At 43.1% G+C, this 14,976-nt stretch overlaps 1 protein-coding gene across 8 annotated transcripts in view; it reads right to left on the bottom strand.

The window, feature by feature from the left end:
* The window catches only part of kmt2e (lysine (K)-specific methyltransferase 2E), a 31,036-nt gene that overhangs the window by 5,578 nt on the left and 10,482 nt on the right, over positions 1-14,976 (bottom strand). For 2 of the 8 annotated variants that reach the window (XM_085252253.1, XM_085252252.1), the window contains exons 3-20: positions 11,314-11,425; positions 10,212-10,441; positions 9,899-10,038; positions 9,209-9,390; positions 9,070-9,108; positions 8,772-8,972; positions 8,481-8,629; positions 8,169-8,286; positions 7,944-8,053; positions 7,580-7,832; positions 5,291-5,389; positions 3,144-3,215; positions 2,443-2,628; positions 1,905-2,231; positions 1,499-1,798; positions 711-861; positions 318-544; positions 170-226 (exon numbers count right to left, since the gene is read on the bottom strand). In XM_085252253.1, coding sequence (XP_085108379.1) covers positions 170-226; positions 318-544; positions 711-861; positions 1,499-1,798; positions 1,905-2,231; positions 2,443-2,628; positions 3,144-3,215; positions 5,291-5,389; positions 7,580-7,832; positions 7,944-8,053; positions 8,169-8,286; positions 8,481-8,629; positions 8,772-8,972; positions 9,070-9,108; positions 9,209-9,390; positions 9,899-10,038; positions 10,212-10,441; positions 11,314-11,425 — 2,953 coding nt within the window. Of the gene's footprint in view, positions 1-169; positions 227-317; positions 545-710; positions 862-1,498; positions 1,799-1,904; positions 2,232-2,442; positions 2,629-3,143; positions 3,216-5,290; positions 5,390-7,579; positions 7,833-7,943; positions 8,054-8,168; positions 8,287-8,480; positions 8,630-8,771; positions 8,973-9,069; positions 9,109-9,208; positions 9,391-9,898; positions 10,039-10,211; positions 10,442-11,313; positions 11,426-12,492; positions 13,340-14,976 lie in introns of those variants that run through there. The other 6 variants (XM_085252259.1, XM_085252254.1, XM_085252255.1 and 3 more) reach the window with 6 other exon arrangements.

Below are 14,976 nucleotides of genomic sequence, written 5' to 3'. Positions count from 1 at the left end.
CATTATGTTTTGGATTACTGGTTTATGTTTGGATGTAGCTGGGCATTTTTATTATAGAAAAACTATTACAGCAATACTACCACATTTTCAGATAGTATAATACTGGAACTGAGGGAGACTGATGGTTAAAGTCATTTCCAAATTAAATATATTAGAGGTATGATCTTACCTCCTGCACACAGGGTTTTCGGTTGACCTCTGGTGAGTTCTCCCCTGAAGATTCATTCTGTGCAACCACAAACACACTTAGCCACTTTTTCTTCCTCATGTAAACAAACATGTAACGTTTACAGGCTTATGCATAAACACAGCTTTACCTCCTGAGGGGCATTAAGCGTTGGCGTTGGGGTGCTGGGCAAGGGCTCCATGCTTGGCTCCTCTGTTCGGGGACGTGGAGGGGTGGCCATTAAGGCTGGTGTCAGCAGCGTCTCCAACTGTTCTGTCCGGGTGGGCGTGGCACAAGGGGAACCGTAGGGCGTTGAGCTCTCAGACATACAAGCGTCCAAAGGACTCAACCTTCGCTTTTTCAAAGGAGTGGGCAACTCTGCAAGATGTCAAAATGAGCATGGCATCTATGATTTAAAGTTGGCTTGATTATTTACTGTTATTAAGACTGGTTTCCTTTACCATCATTGAATAAATGCACAGTTTTCTTTGTTAGGTTTGTAGTTTAAGTGGCATTAGATTGATCTGTTCGAACCCAGACTTACCTGGTAGCGAGCAGATGCCATTATAGGGTAGGGGGCTGTCTGAGTCTCCGTTAATGGAGGGGCTGAGGGGGCCTTCACCGGGCATGAGAAGACTTGGCCGTCTGCCTGGGCTGGTGGAGCCTTCCTCCTCTAGAGCTTGCTTCAACCATCGCTGTAAAAACAGAGTCATTATAACAAAGAGAAAGAGTGCACAGGAGACATTCACAACAGTTTCAAACATCTAGTGGCAGGTATATCTACTTAATATTGTAATAAAAATATAGAAACTAACCTAAATGGTCATGGTATTAATCAAGTTACCTAGATGGTGTGTAAAAGGAGAGAAGTTTCTAATTTCAAGCTTAAAAAAAAACCAACAAAAAAAACAAACAAAAACCCAAAAACCTCTCCTTATTCATTTAGATAGGGGCAAAATAAGTACCTATAGGTTTTAACAAGATAGCTGCTGAATGATAAATTCTGCTTCTAGACGCACTTTAGTAAAGGAGAATATAAATTCAGCAACTTATTAAAGGAAGCTTCTAAATAAAGCAGCTAAACAGTGACAGTCCTGTCCCTCGATAATATTCTGGGCGACTTCAAATGAGTTCATCCCACTGGAAACTTTTTGATGCATTCACGGAGACGGAGTTAACAAAGAATGGAAGAAATTCAAAGGCTGTGGCATTTTGGGAAAACTTAGTTATTTCCTATGTAAACAAAGATCTACTTTCCAAATCTAGCTGTTTAAGTTTTTCCCATGAGCATCAAAGAAAGGCAGGATTGCTTTTAAAAGCAGAAGTCTGTACCTTCTTGCAGGAACCAGTGGTTGGTGGCATTTCGGGTAGTTCTCGGGAACGCCGTCTCCCGGTGGGGACCCCGGGAGATGTGGGGCTGCGGTTTGCCAAGAACGGGGACAAAAAGCGGACATAGTGTTTGGGCGTGCTGTAGACCTGCTGGGAGCAGGCCAGGCCTGGCAGGGCGTTGAGCTGCGTGGCCAGCACTTCAGGGTCACTGCTTATTCTCAGTGGCCTTTCTGGGACTGGTTCTGGTGTTCGTACAGCACCACGGTCCTGCTGTTTCTCGCCTACCCACTCATTCACAAAGTGCTGTGGAAAAGAGTTTGAGAAGATGTAAAAATTCTAAAGGGTTCCTGAACATTTTTTAAAAAGCCAGAAATATGTTTCATATGCAGAATTAGACATGTGCCTGTACCTTTTTTGTTCTGAAAGTCTTGCTCCCTGTTCGGTTTCTGTCAGGTGCAGGTGAGCTGCTGTGCGGAGGACTGGTGTCGGGTGCTTGTGTGGAGATGGCCTCCGGCTCTGGCACAGTGGGTGTTTCTCCTTCAGGGGCTTCATTGGTCACAGGCTCCACAGACTCAGTTGGAGAGCTGGGAGGCAGGTCAGAACAAGTGCTGATAGTGCGAGCTCGTCGCCGCTGTTGCCCAATGTGAGTACGATTTCTTGAGAAACTTTTCCTGTTCCTCGTGCCTTTAACTTTGGCTGGCTTTAGACCTGGCTCCTCTTTTACTTCCAGAAGTGGCTATAAAAAAACACATTTGAGAGTTCAATAACATCACATTTGAATACATAAATCTCTTAAAAATCTGACAATAGCTTGCTCCAAACAAAAACACAAATTTTTTATAGTACAGCTCAGAAGAAGCATTTGTGCCAACATCAATTAAAATATAAATAAAAGTAAAGTTTTTTGTTTTGTTTTTTTTGTTTTTTTTGTTTATCTGTGCTCTGACCTGGATAACAGCTGGCGAATCTGCCGTCTCTGGTGTGGCTGGAGGCTCCTCCTTAATGTCACTGCGGCCCCCAACCTCGGACTTTATGCTGCCGATTCTCTCCAGCGCCTGCTCCCGTCGTTTCTCTCTCTTCTCCATTCGGGCAAAGGCTTGCAGGATGGCCTCCATCTTCCTCTCCTCTCGTGTCTGCAGAGGGTTAGATGTGGGGCATGGAGGAGGGGCGAGGGAGAGGAAGAGAGTGCGCATAGATTAGTTCATGGAGTACTACTCCCCAGAGGTAGCGGTGCAACTGGTTAATGTGTGCTACGCAGCGAAAAGCATTTCTATCTGAGTGCAGAGTGCCATATGCAGAGCCAAGTAGAAAAAAAAAAATGTCCCTTCATTTTCACAATAAGAGCAACCAAAAGAGGAGATTGGAGTGAGAGAAAAATGTAGGAGAACAAGGTGTTTTAATTTAGCTTGTACGCAAATAAATTTCCCCAGGTCCTTATAAAGAAACCATAGCTACCTCCACCTAAAACAAAGCACTCCATCATTACTCAAAGCACACTTTTGGAAAGGAAAAAAAAAAAAAAAATTTTTTGCCTGCATAGGCTAAAGTTTGCTGTAAAGACAGGACTGTTAGTACGCTTTTAACTCAGTCAATCACCACTACGAGGTTGGTAGATGGGTGGGGTTGGCCATGTATGGGTCAAGTTTACCTCCTTGATTTTCAGTCCCCTCCAGCACGAAGCCGCCCCGACAGGTAGATGGGACTGCTCCGCTGGGTTGGCCTGAATGTTTAATAAAGAAACAGCCCAGTTTAGAAGAGACATGTCCCACCTAAACAAGGCTTCACTAAAAATGGACATGACTGGACTAAAGGATCTCTAATCATCTGGTGAAATTTTTCCAGCGCTAAGGTTACCTAGTAATATGCAATAACACTATGCAGGATATTTACAACTATAGAGCATCTTCAGGAATGCACTAATAATGCCAGGATGTAATTGCCCTTTTCACAGCAGTGAGAAAAACATTGGTGCCACTCCAAACCCATAGTCTAAGACCCCAAGGTCATGCAATTCCACTTGTGGCTTCTTTGGAGCTTTGGCTTCCAAAGACAAGGCGTCGACAAGTATTCAAAAATTTAGGAACAATCTCTTATAGCAGGACTCCTGCTGTAAACCAAAATCTTCACAGAATTTCCTAAGAACTAAGTTTTACAAAAACAACAACAACAAAAAAACACTACAATAAAAAGGCACAGGTCTTTTAATTCCTTCTACCAAAAGCTGGGCATTCACTACAATCACTGACCAGCAGCTTATTACACCCATCTCACAAAGAGAGTCACAGCACATCATTTGACATATTCTTAAAATCTTGATCTTTAAAGTGAGATTTAAGGTCCTGCTTGTCTGGTTGTGAATTACTGGACTTCAATCACATGTGTTTGCTTTTTGTAGGGCTGCATGCAAACAGTGGCACCAATGGCAATGATGCTGTATGTAGGCAGAATATTGATCGGTTGAAGTTTGGCTCGAGTAGTAAAGGAAACAATAGCGGAGTTCCCCACAATGAGGAAGAACAAACCGCAGTGGTAGTAAAGGGTTATTTTTAAATGTCCAGTTTCTTTGTATATTCCGACTTCTATCACAGAGGCTAAGCTAAAGGAGCCCTAACAAAAATATAAAGAAAGGGGGAGCCCATGTTAGCAATGATTTGACATTTTGACTCTTCCCACAGGCAACAGAACACCAAGGGTGAAGTGTTAGTATACATAAAATATCTAAAGAGCTGGGGTAGTAGGAAGACAACATAAACCCAGGATGCCCTTTCCACCAATAGAACTTTCAGTAAGAGCTTAAGCAGGCAAGATATTTCTCTCCCATGCAGCATCTCCACCACACAGATTTAAAAATGACCACGCACACCTACTACGCTTGTGACCGTCAGTGTGCAAATGTATGCTTCTTTGCTCGAGCAGGGTGCCCTCTTCTGCCATGTTGCATAGAAGGCAGCTTATTGGATCTCCCGTAGTCAATAAGGCCCCGGCAACAGGGCTCTACCCTCTGCAGTCACTCCCTCCATCTATCCATCCATCCATCTCTCTGGCCAATTATAAGAACTGTACCTTAGCCAAAGATGAGTCAGCGATTTACACCTTGGGTCTACCATGTGAAACGGAGCTGACTGCAGGGTAATTTCCTGTGTGTGTGTGTGTGTGTGTGTGTGTGTGTGTGTGTGTGTGTGTGTGTGTGTGTGTTTTTGATCCCATCTCTCGGGGACATACGACCATTTGGCAGAGAGAGTGGTTGAACCCGTAACAGGCCATTTCAATCTCATGGCTACAATGAAGGTGAGAAGAGAGCTCTACTCAAACTGTAATACACACTGGGGGATAGTTTCAGTGTGCATAAAGACACAATACACTGGCAAGGTTGTCAACAGGCATGCGGCACTGCAGGCCTGTTCATGTTCTCACATGGTGAAGGGGCAAAAAAGAAAAAACAGGCAACAAATGAGAAAATAAGCGTAATGACAGACAAGCACAAAGCCTCAGCGCTGTGAGAAAAGGGGAAAAGTCAAAGCTGAAGGAGGGAAAGCACAGTGGGTTTGAACAAAACAGCAACAGAGGCACCGATAATAGTGGGAGCACTAGCAGTAGATGAATGGTGAAGGAGGAGGCTGGTTTTATGGAGGAGAGGTAGAAGACAGCTGCTCCTATCCAAGCCCTTAGCAGACAAATAGTTAAGTCCACACCCAGAGCAACAGGGGACAGTTTTTATTTTTGCTCTTTCTGCTGGGTGGTAGCACGGCAGCGGGGGAGGGGGGTAAGCTGTAGCCCCTAGCTTGGCACACTTACCATCTTCCTCCTCCTCTCTGCAATCTGCTCCTCTGACTCCATCTCTACTTCATTGCTAACGGAGGTTTTGTCTTCTAGATCCTCAAATAACTCAGGATCCTGTAAGAGGAGGGGAGAGCGGGGTATGGCGCTTTATCATGGCTGATCATTCAGTCTGGCTACAGACTAGAAGGAGACAGGTAAGAGTGGAGGAGAGGTGAGGTGAGGGAGAGGCTGAGGAAGAACTTTTTAAAGATACGCTTAGATAGGTGGTTGGTCTGTGCACATTACACAACTGCTAAGTGGCCTTCTTGAAAGTTATGACTTTATTAGCACCCCCTTATTAAATTATTGGTGTAGCAGCTTGAATATTGTCATGTCCATTGGGTATCATCATGATATTAAAACCTCCTATGTCTTACTGGGACAGGTCTACTCATGTTTCTGCATTTCTGAAAGCCTGAGGCAGTCCTTTCTAATTCAAATGGAACTGGTTTCTAAACCAAATATTCAAGTCACAAATAAGATTTCCCTGAATCATGAACTCTAAAATAATTTCCACAACCGATAACAAATGAGACTTTTGTTACCGTCGGCGCCTCTGCTTGTGTTACTACTAGAGATGGACCGATCCGATATTACGTATCGGTATCGGTCCGATACTGACCTAAATTACTGGATCGGATATCGGAGAAAAATAAAAAATGTAATCCGATCCATTAAATATCACGAAAGCACCTCACAAAACTTGCAACACGCCGTAACTCACCTCAGAACGTATGCATCACGTGATAGAGCAGCTGTGGCATGCAGGACCTGTCGGTGGTCTGGATAGCATGTGGAGCTTCGCTAGCAACCTGGCATTTCATCTCCGACAAAGTTATCCCCGAGAGAAGTAAAGCAAGTGTGTAAGTCCATCTCTGAATGTTTGTAAAGCATTTCCACGTTAAGCTTAACAAGCGACTGCCTCTCGCTCTCCGGCTGCTACTTCAATCGTGAAACTGCTTAATGATCAGCTGATCGGCTTTTCTGTCGCGAGTCCGTCTTTGTTTTTGGTCCACTTTGCGCCAGAAAGAGGAAACCAGCGGCTGAACAACAGCAGCACGTTTAAGCTTGATAAGCTGTTGTTAGAATTTATTTAATATTAATTTCTACACCAGGATCTTTTTCTACGTAGCTGACGGCTGGTAACTGTGCACGGGCGGATCTAGCAAAGTTTAGCCAGGGGGGCCGATAGGGCATTAACTGGGAAAAGGGGGCACAAAGACATACTTTTCTTTCTTATTCTCATTTAAAATGTCTAGCTTTTAATAAATAATTATCTGACACCCAAAGTTTTAATTTGATGTAAAATGAATAGAAGTCAATTACTGTACATAGTGACTATTAAGTCTAATATATATACCCTAGTAAGCTATAGTACTTTTTCCTTTGGGAAGGTACCATCTGTGCAGTCTGCAATTTTGTTGAAGAAAGATGTTGAATCTATTTAATATTTCTTGAAAAATAATTGATTTCTGTGCATTTTTTTTCACACTGCATCAAATTAAGGTTGATTACGTCGATTAAGCATCATGAGGTGGCGCGTGAGGGGTGGTTCCCTATTTTTTATTTATTTAATTTTGTTGTTGCTGGGAGTTGGAACCCTATTAGTTAGGTTGCTTAATATTTACGCTAAGTACTCTTTAAAATACCAGAATAGGGAGGATGGTGTAGGTCTAAGTTTATTAGATTGATCAGTATTGCTGAACTATGAAATATTTTTTTTGTATACAGGTATAACAGAATAGCTTTAGTGTAGTTGTTGTTTTAAACTTGAGTATGAACTTATACAAAATGCCGCAAGATATTTTAAAAAACAGTTTTGTTGATTAAAAAACACTATATCGGATTCATATCGGTATCGGCAGATATCCAAATTTATGATATCGGTATCGGTATCGGACATAAAAAAGTGGTATCGTGCCATCTCTAGTTACTACTGCACATCTCTGCCAGACCAGTGGAACAAAAGTGCAGTAAGATATGGTCTGTATAAGGAAAAAAAATTAGCTGGGAGGGGACAAAAGTGGATGCATAACAGGGATGATGGGAGAGGAAAAAAACTAAAAAAGGGAGGGAACTAAACAGGATGTACAATAACAAAGAGTGACTAACAATGGAAAACACATGCACAGACCAAAATAAACCACATGCATGGACTATAAGGGTGAGTGCATTTTAACAGAATAAATCTAAATTAAGAAGTGTTAAAAAGGGTGACTGACACCAGGCATGTTTTGCGCACCGTACATTAAAAAGTAATCTTGCCTGGTTGTTTGAGATGGAGAGGCGGAGAGGAGAGAGTTTTCTCTGCTTGCTGTCGCCTATGTTCTTGCCCTTCCCCTCGCCGTCCAAACCCACGTTCTGGTTCTGGGCCTGGTCGTCCCGTGCCAACTCCTTGTCCTTCCGATTCCCTCTGCGTCTGCCTCCAGAACCCAGGTTCTCTGTGGGCTCTAGGTTGTGCTTGAGCACCGGGCACTCCTGGTTCCCCTTCACACAGGCACAGTCCACCTTGTATTTACTACAAAAACAAACAAATAACCCAAAGCAAACAAACAAAAACAGGAGAAATTTAGTGAAACGATCTTGTCTTGCTAGCAAGCAATTGCCAGTTTTACTCCTTAACACTTACCAGCTGCCATAGTCAAAATCAAAACCGATTGTGATCTCTGTGCCCTTGGATATCGGCCGCAATGAGTAGATGTATAAATGTAACATGCCGTCCTCAATGACATGACGCACCTGAGGGACGTTCAGAAGAGTATTGGTAAAAAATAGCGCTTGCAACTATGGATAAGAGTTTTGGTTAATTAAGTGAAAAGAAGCAAATTATTAAGCACTTTTGAATGTTACATACTTCAGCATTGGGAGTACAAGAGCGGCGAATGAAACGTGCTTCGTTTCCAAAGCTGCGAGCGTCTACACACATCTCCAGTCCATCAAATTTTGAATAAAATAACACAAAAGGGTATGGCCTGAGGAGAAAAGCAAGGTCAAAGGATGAGTGGGATCAATGCACACAAAACACCTCAATTTAACATCTTAAATCAACTGCCATTACATTAAGAGTTAATTTATTTGACCTGCACTAAAAACGAAGTTGCACTCAATTTAGATTGAGACAAATCCAAGAGGGAAAACCCTTTTGACTCGTGACAAGCTTCCTAACCTCTTGAAGAAGTATCCGTTGGCCTCAAACTGCTGTCGAAGCATGAACTTGCCCCTGTACTCAATGATGAGGGAGTCTGGGGCCAAGTCTCGCACCGCCTTGAGGATCTTCTTGTTCTTCTGAACTTGACTCTGGGAGACACAAACCGCCTGACATAAACAAACATCTTGAATTACATGTGAACCCCAAGAGGGAAAGCTAGTGCTGCAGACTGCTAGAGACAAACAATGTGTTTGGGTGTTATCATATTTGTGTTACCAGTGGAGATTCACTCAGTGTGTATATTTGTACCTCTACAGGGGGTTTGAAAGAGGCTGGGTGCGTGTTGTATGCCAGACTCTTGCCGTCGCCTTGTTCTTTAACACGCAACAGGACCTGAACATCCTCAGTGTACTGATTACTGCTGGCCTCCTCGTAACGCTCCATCCACGTTTTGATCTTGTTCTCCCACAGAGACGGGTGCTCTGTTGGCTCCTGTTCGGGAGCTGCACCCTGAGAAAAACAGTACAAATGTGACTCACAGCTCAGATTTAACAGGAGCATTCTGGATTCTGGAAATGGTGGACGTGAGAGTGTTCTGTAAGTTTACCTTTACTCTAGAGGATTTTCTGGACCCCTCTCGAAAGGCCTTTAAGGTAATTAAATAAATTAAAAGTGTGAGGTTAATCGGCATTCCAAACAGGTGTTTGTAAAATATTAATTTTGTAAGTGAATGAGTAAACGTTGACCTTTTTAGCTCGAGCAGAGGACGCTGGAGGCTCTTTTTCACCACTCTTTTTGCGCTTTTTATCAGATTGCTTATTGCCAAGGCGTCCAGTGGTGAGGGTGATGGTGGTAGGCGTGTGCTGGAAGGTGGAGTAGAGCTCTAGCGGAACCTCATCTCCACTCTCTGTAGCACTGGTGTCCCCGTCTGAATGAGCAAGCGAGTTATTAGGAGTCAGGCAGGGAACAAAGAAAGTGACACACACAAAGATATAAAAAGCTACACCTGCTTCGGGCAAAACAAAAGCTAATCGTGTCATACTAATGGAAGACAAGGCTTGCTACATCACAAACTAAATTGCAGTTTTCTGCTTGACCTGCAGGTGTCAGTACATCTTGCTCTCAGGCAGAATTATATCTGGCTGTCCTGCAGGGGGAGGAGGCTGCACCCTGACACAGCTTACAACCTGCTTTACTCTGTAATGAGCTGGCCATTTACTGCAGCAAGGAAGCCAGTAAAAGCAGAACTGAAACATCTATCTGTGGGTTCTTGCTTCTAACGCCTCATAGTTCAGCTCTCAAAATAATCTAGTTTCTCTAGGTTTTCTTTTTGTGAATTACTGCAACTGCATTGAGATTTTTGTCAACAGAAATTTTTAAAAAAAAGTACAAGGGTAATGGGAAATGTTGGGAGCTTTATAAATGTGTTCCCTTACCAGATAAAGACTCTCTTTTACGGGTCTGCAGCAGGACGGCCCTCTCTCTATCGAGGTGTCGAGGTTGGCAGCGTTCACACAGGTAGGTCTCAGGAATGTTCTGTCTGTCAATGCCCATGCAGTCTATGTGCTGCCAGGCACTAAAGGGAAACGTTAAGGAGTTTTAATAAACCTTCAAGTCACATTTTCGTTCCCATTAACCACATGAAGTTACAGAAAACTGATCTAGCGAACACAAGGAACAAAAACAGGCAGCTAGATGAAAGAGGCCTGAGTCAATACTAGTCAAAGCTTGTGACTACTTGTGTCTCACCTGCACTTGTCACAACAGATCATGTAGCCATCGTCATGGGTGAAGCCACAGATGCAACGGGTGATGTCAGCCCCGTAGCTGCCATCCTCTGAGGTGCTGAGTGTGGTGCCCCTGGACGCTTCGTCCTGGCCCCCTGGAACAAACAGCCCCCCCTCTCCTTGTCGGATCAACATGGAGGGAGGTGGGGAGGCTGGCGGTGTAGGTGGGGGCCGCGCCCCATAGTTGTGGTCCTGAGAGAACAATTGAAAATGTACCTTTCATGTGATATAGGTAAACGTTGCTTATCAAAATAGTTTAGTTTACAAAACAACGTTGCCACAATGGGCATGCACTATCACTGGCAACAGAAAATTACCTCTACAACCAACACACTACTTAGCAAATTAAATGTTTAGTCTTTTTTAGGCCAAGATGTGTTAGCAACCTTTAGTAAGGTCCAAAGCAAAGGTTTTACAGCCCTGACTTAGTTGTTTCAGTTTCCATTTTATAGCATCTATAGATCATTTAATGACCAAACAATGAACAAAGTTCTATGTACTATTTTAAATATCCTAAAAAGATTAAGAATGTCAATTAACCAACAGCAAATCAGTTTCACTCAATGACTGAAAAAGACAGAGGTTTATGTGTTATAATTGCATTTTCCCCCTAATATCCAAACAGCCTGCCATGTCCTCCTTCCTCTGATGCCTTATGACAAGGAAGCAGTCAATATTGGTCTGTTTTCTGGGTTTCTTAAATCCTCGGGACAAGCATGTTGTGCTGCCTTTAAACCCAAACACTGCTGCATCAGTGATCTAACATGACCACCTTTCTTTAGTCTGTTTTTATCTTGGCAGCTGCTGCCATTATTTGTGTTCGTTTGACTGACAATGATTTTTTTTTTTTTTTTTTTTTTTTTTTTTAAAGAAGCGTTTACACTCATTAATGCTTGTGTTGTATAAGAAACAGCATGAAAGCATGTACTGAAAGCAATATTTTCCTTGTTCACTGTAATTCTCCTGCTCAAGGTTTGCAGGTTATCTGTATAAGTTTGAGGAAGGTGAGGAAAGAGGTGTGTGTGTGTGTGTGTGTGTGTGTGTGTGTGTGTGTGCGTGCTTACAGCATAAGGCAGGCCTATGTAACTGTGGGAATGGTGCGAACTGCTACTGTAAATCTGGTGTGGGTAGCTCGACTTTTCCACCACCACAGGGCTGGCCTCCACCGACTCTGGTCTTTAAGACAGAAACACAAACAAAAATTTGGTTAAGAGCTGAAAAGCAAAGTAATTCAAGGACAGTTTCCTTACAACAGTCTTAAGGATGTGTCTGCATCTGGGTAGCTACTGGTGGTGACACAGAGGTTACAGCTGCCAGAGGAAGGCCACTAAACTGTACCACCACAGTGTGTGCTATAATGTCACCTTATCCGGGCTCGTCAGGCCTGAGAGCCCCACATAACTGACGTTTTAATCCCTGAACCCACATCTGTAAGTCAGACAATCATCAGAAAACACATGCTATCCGTCACTCACACAAAACACACACTTGCACAAGTTCGTTCCTACCAAACCAGTCGATCCACTTTTCTAACACGTTCAGTGGTGAAGAGAGAGCCTGTTTGACCGTTTAGGACCAACCCACCCTTATTATGACATGATTAATCTGTTCTTCAGTTGCTCTGTGGAAGAGGGAAGTGGAACTGGCAAAACGGATGACATGAGACAAGACGGTCCAGTATGAAAGAGGGGAAAAGAAAAGAAAAAAAAGAGAGGGAAGAAGAAGAGGAAGAGAGAAATACCAGTGCAACATACTGGATAAACAAGATGCATTTGAGATACGGACTGTTTAAGCTATGGTGCCGCAGCTATTTGTTTCAGCTCGATATCCACATGAGTGAATGGCTCAGTCATGTGAAAACACATTTGATTCAACTCTTCCCAGAGCAAGGTGTAGAAAACTGCTCAAAGGTCATAAAGACAAAGTTTTTTACTCTGCTCTCTCCAAGCTACAAAAATATCTAGGCAAAATACAATAAAGATGCTCAATAAGCATAAAGAACTGCCTCATATGGAGCTATTTTAGCAGCAAAGACAATGAGCACCCTGACCAGGCCATGTGAGACTCTGACTCTATAACCACGTTATTTTGAAGCTCGCACTCAGGTTAAAAAGCACACTAGAAAGAGCCAAGGCAATTAGGAGATACAGTGAATAATTATATAGCTTGAACAAGTACTTAAAAACACCCCTTAAAGTTCCCTTTAAACAGCGAGTCCCCAAGGCAAGCTGGTGATACGGTACCTGTGGGAGCCCTTCTCAGCCCTATTGCTCCTTTTGCATGCCGAAAGAGCACTGTGCAGCACTTCCTGTGTGTACTGCCACTCAACTATTCACTGTCAAAGTGAAAACGTAAAGTGCATGCTTCAAGTACAGAGGCGGGCCCAGTGTAAGAGGGGTGTGTATGCGTACACAACAGATTAACTGCCACAGATTAGGTTTGCAGAAAGACAGAACATATATACCTGGGTGCAGTTGGTTCACAAACTTTCTTCCATCAATGATTAACCAGATCAAAGTCTACACTTTATAATAAAGAGATGTGGGTGTGTATCACTCAGAGGAAAGAAGGATTTTTTTTTTTTTTTTCAACAGGTTGAAGAGAGACACAGGTGTTACAAATTAGTCTGGGAGGGGAAAAAAATATCAAGATAATGACAAACGAGGCAAACAAGTGAGCGAGCCTGTTCTGTGGGAAGGAAGGAAGCATGTTTGTGTGTGTGTTTGTTTCTGTATGCGCATAATTGGTGGGTTTGTATTATTCATACATTTACTCTTGAACAAAACTGAAAGTAAGTAGGGAATACCTTTTGGACTTTTCAGTTTTTATTTCTTAAAAATGGGTTATGCCATGAAAATTAGAACTGTTAATTTCATCCAGGACAGAGGGTTTGAAAACCTTCTTCCTGACCAAAACCATCCCCCACGGCATGTCGTACAGGTTGAAGAGAGACCGGTAATAGATAAATTACCTGTCAAAATAAGTAATAGATAAGTAATAGATAAGGTAACAGAAAAAGTGTGTTCAATTGAGTACCAGAAAAGTACCTGGTTTTTCAATTTTCCATTATACGTTCTTCTCTGTAACTGATTTGCCATTTATCTTAAGTCACCTCAGATTTTTCCATTCAGGTGTTTAACTGGATAAGTTATTAGATATATGAATCTAATTCTGTAAACTAAAAGAAACGAAAAGCTTTAAAAAAAAAACAAAAAAAAACCCAATAAGCTTTTATGTAGCCTGCAAACAAAAACAAGTTTGACGCCGCTGAATTACAGGCACTGTGTGCATATATGTAGTGGGAGGACTGCAGATATACAGTCCAATAATCCGTGACTGCCTGCCTGCGCACAAGAACAGATGAAAGAGGGTGGAATGAGGAGAGAATTTTTGTAACAAAGTTTAACTTAAAGGTGGCAGTTAGCAATTTTCTAGTTTTGCCTAAAAGAACGCCACAAGTGTAAAATAAATAAAAGCATGGAGAGACAATATCATTTAGAAGATGAACATCTGGTGCGAGACTGTAAAGAGGCAGAGTGGACAAGCAGAGTGAACATGAGAGAGCGCAACAGCAGGGAGAGGAAAGAGAGCAGCCCCCGAAACGCCACCGGCAACGCCTTCACTCCTAAAGAGCTCCTGCTTGCTACCATGGCAACACTACGTATTCTGTCAGCAGCGTGTATGCGTGCGCTGGGCTCTGTGTGTGTCAGCGTGGACACACACACACAAATGCATGCACACACTGCATTGGCCAACAGCTGGTGACACTGCTGCAGATTTGAGGGAGGACGTGGAAAAGACGTGACGCCGTTTCTCGGGCGAGTAGCAGAGGCTGAATATAAAATAAGGAACGTAGCCAAAGTCCTTCCAGAAGTCTTGCCGCTTGGCAGCCATCTTGAAACGCATCTGGGCACTTATTTGGGTGGTCATTTCAAGGCATGATTTAGAGCAATTCTGATTTTGGTTACACCAATTATCTCACAGATTAAATTTAGGAATTTGTGCGGTAAAGATTTAAGAATCCTTGGCAAAAATAATGCTACTGCTCACTTGATTTGATATAAATTATGACCTGAGGTAGGTTAAAATAAATCAAAAGGGTTTAAATTCTTTAATAGCCATTAGGGGGCGATTCCTGTGGGTGCATAAAGACTTCTAGTTGCAGTAAGCACTCTGTGCCCTCAGTAAACACTTTCCTAACCAGTTTATGGGCTCAGTTGCAAGTTTCAGGTCATACTGAAGTGAATAGGAAAGGATGATTATCCAGACGACACTTTTTGGCTAATTAACTGTCGGTCACAAGTCATTAGGCCAATAAGAGTGTGGTTTCGTAGTTGGAGCCACCCCTCTCATCACGTCTGGCAAAAATACTCAGCTCGAGGTTTCAGAAACAGCACAGTGCCTGCATCCATCTTTTATGTCAAACATGTTCCTGACATCTCTACAGAGCAGTGTGAGCCCAACTATGCTGTGCCTCTGGTCCAGACAGGACCTGCACAGCAGCAGGTGGAAGCCCCTTTCAAGCTTGTTATCAGCCTTTGAATAAATCTGCAGCAGGCAGTCGGACACAGAGCACTGACGGACAAAGAACAAGGGAGAGAGTGAAGGCGAGGGGCTTACTCGTAGCCCCGGTGACAGCAGCACTCAGGGGGTGGGGGGTAGCTGGCTGGTGTTGGGGGAGAGACACCATATCTATGCAAGGACCACCTGTCACTCAGGGCAGTGTC

Source organism: Mchenga conophoros, linkage group LG17, assembly GCF_057382185.1.
Source record: "Mchenga conophoros isolate Kocher_MC1m ecotype Shallow Benthic linkage group LG17, M_conophoros_male_GT1.1, whole genome shotgun sequence".
Taxonomy (NCBI): Eukaryota; Metazoa; Chordata; class Actinopteri; order Cichliformes; family Cichlidae; genus Mchenga; species Mchenga conophoros.
This window is presented reverse-complemented; position numbering and strand designations above follow the sequence as displayed.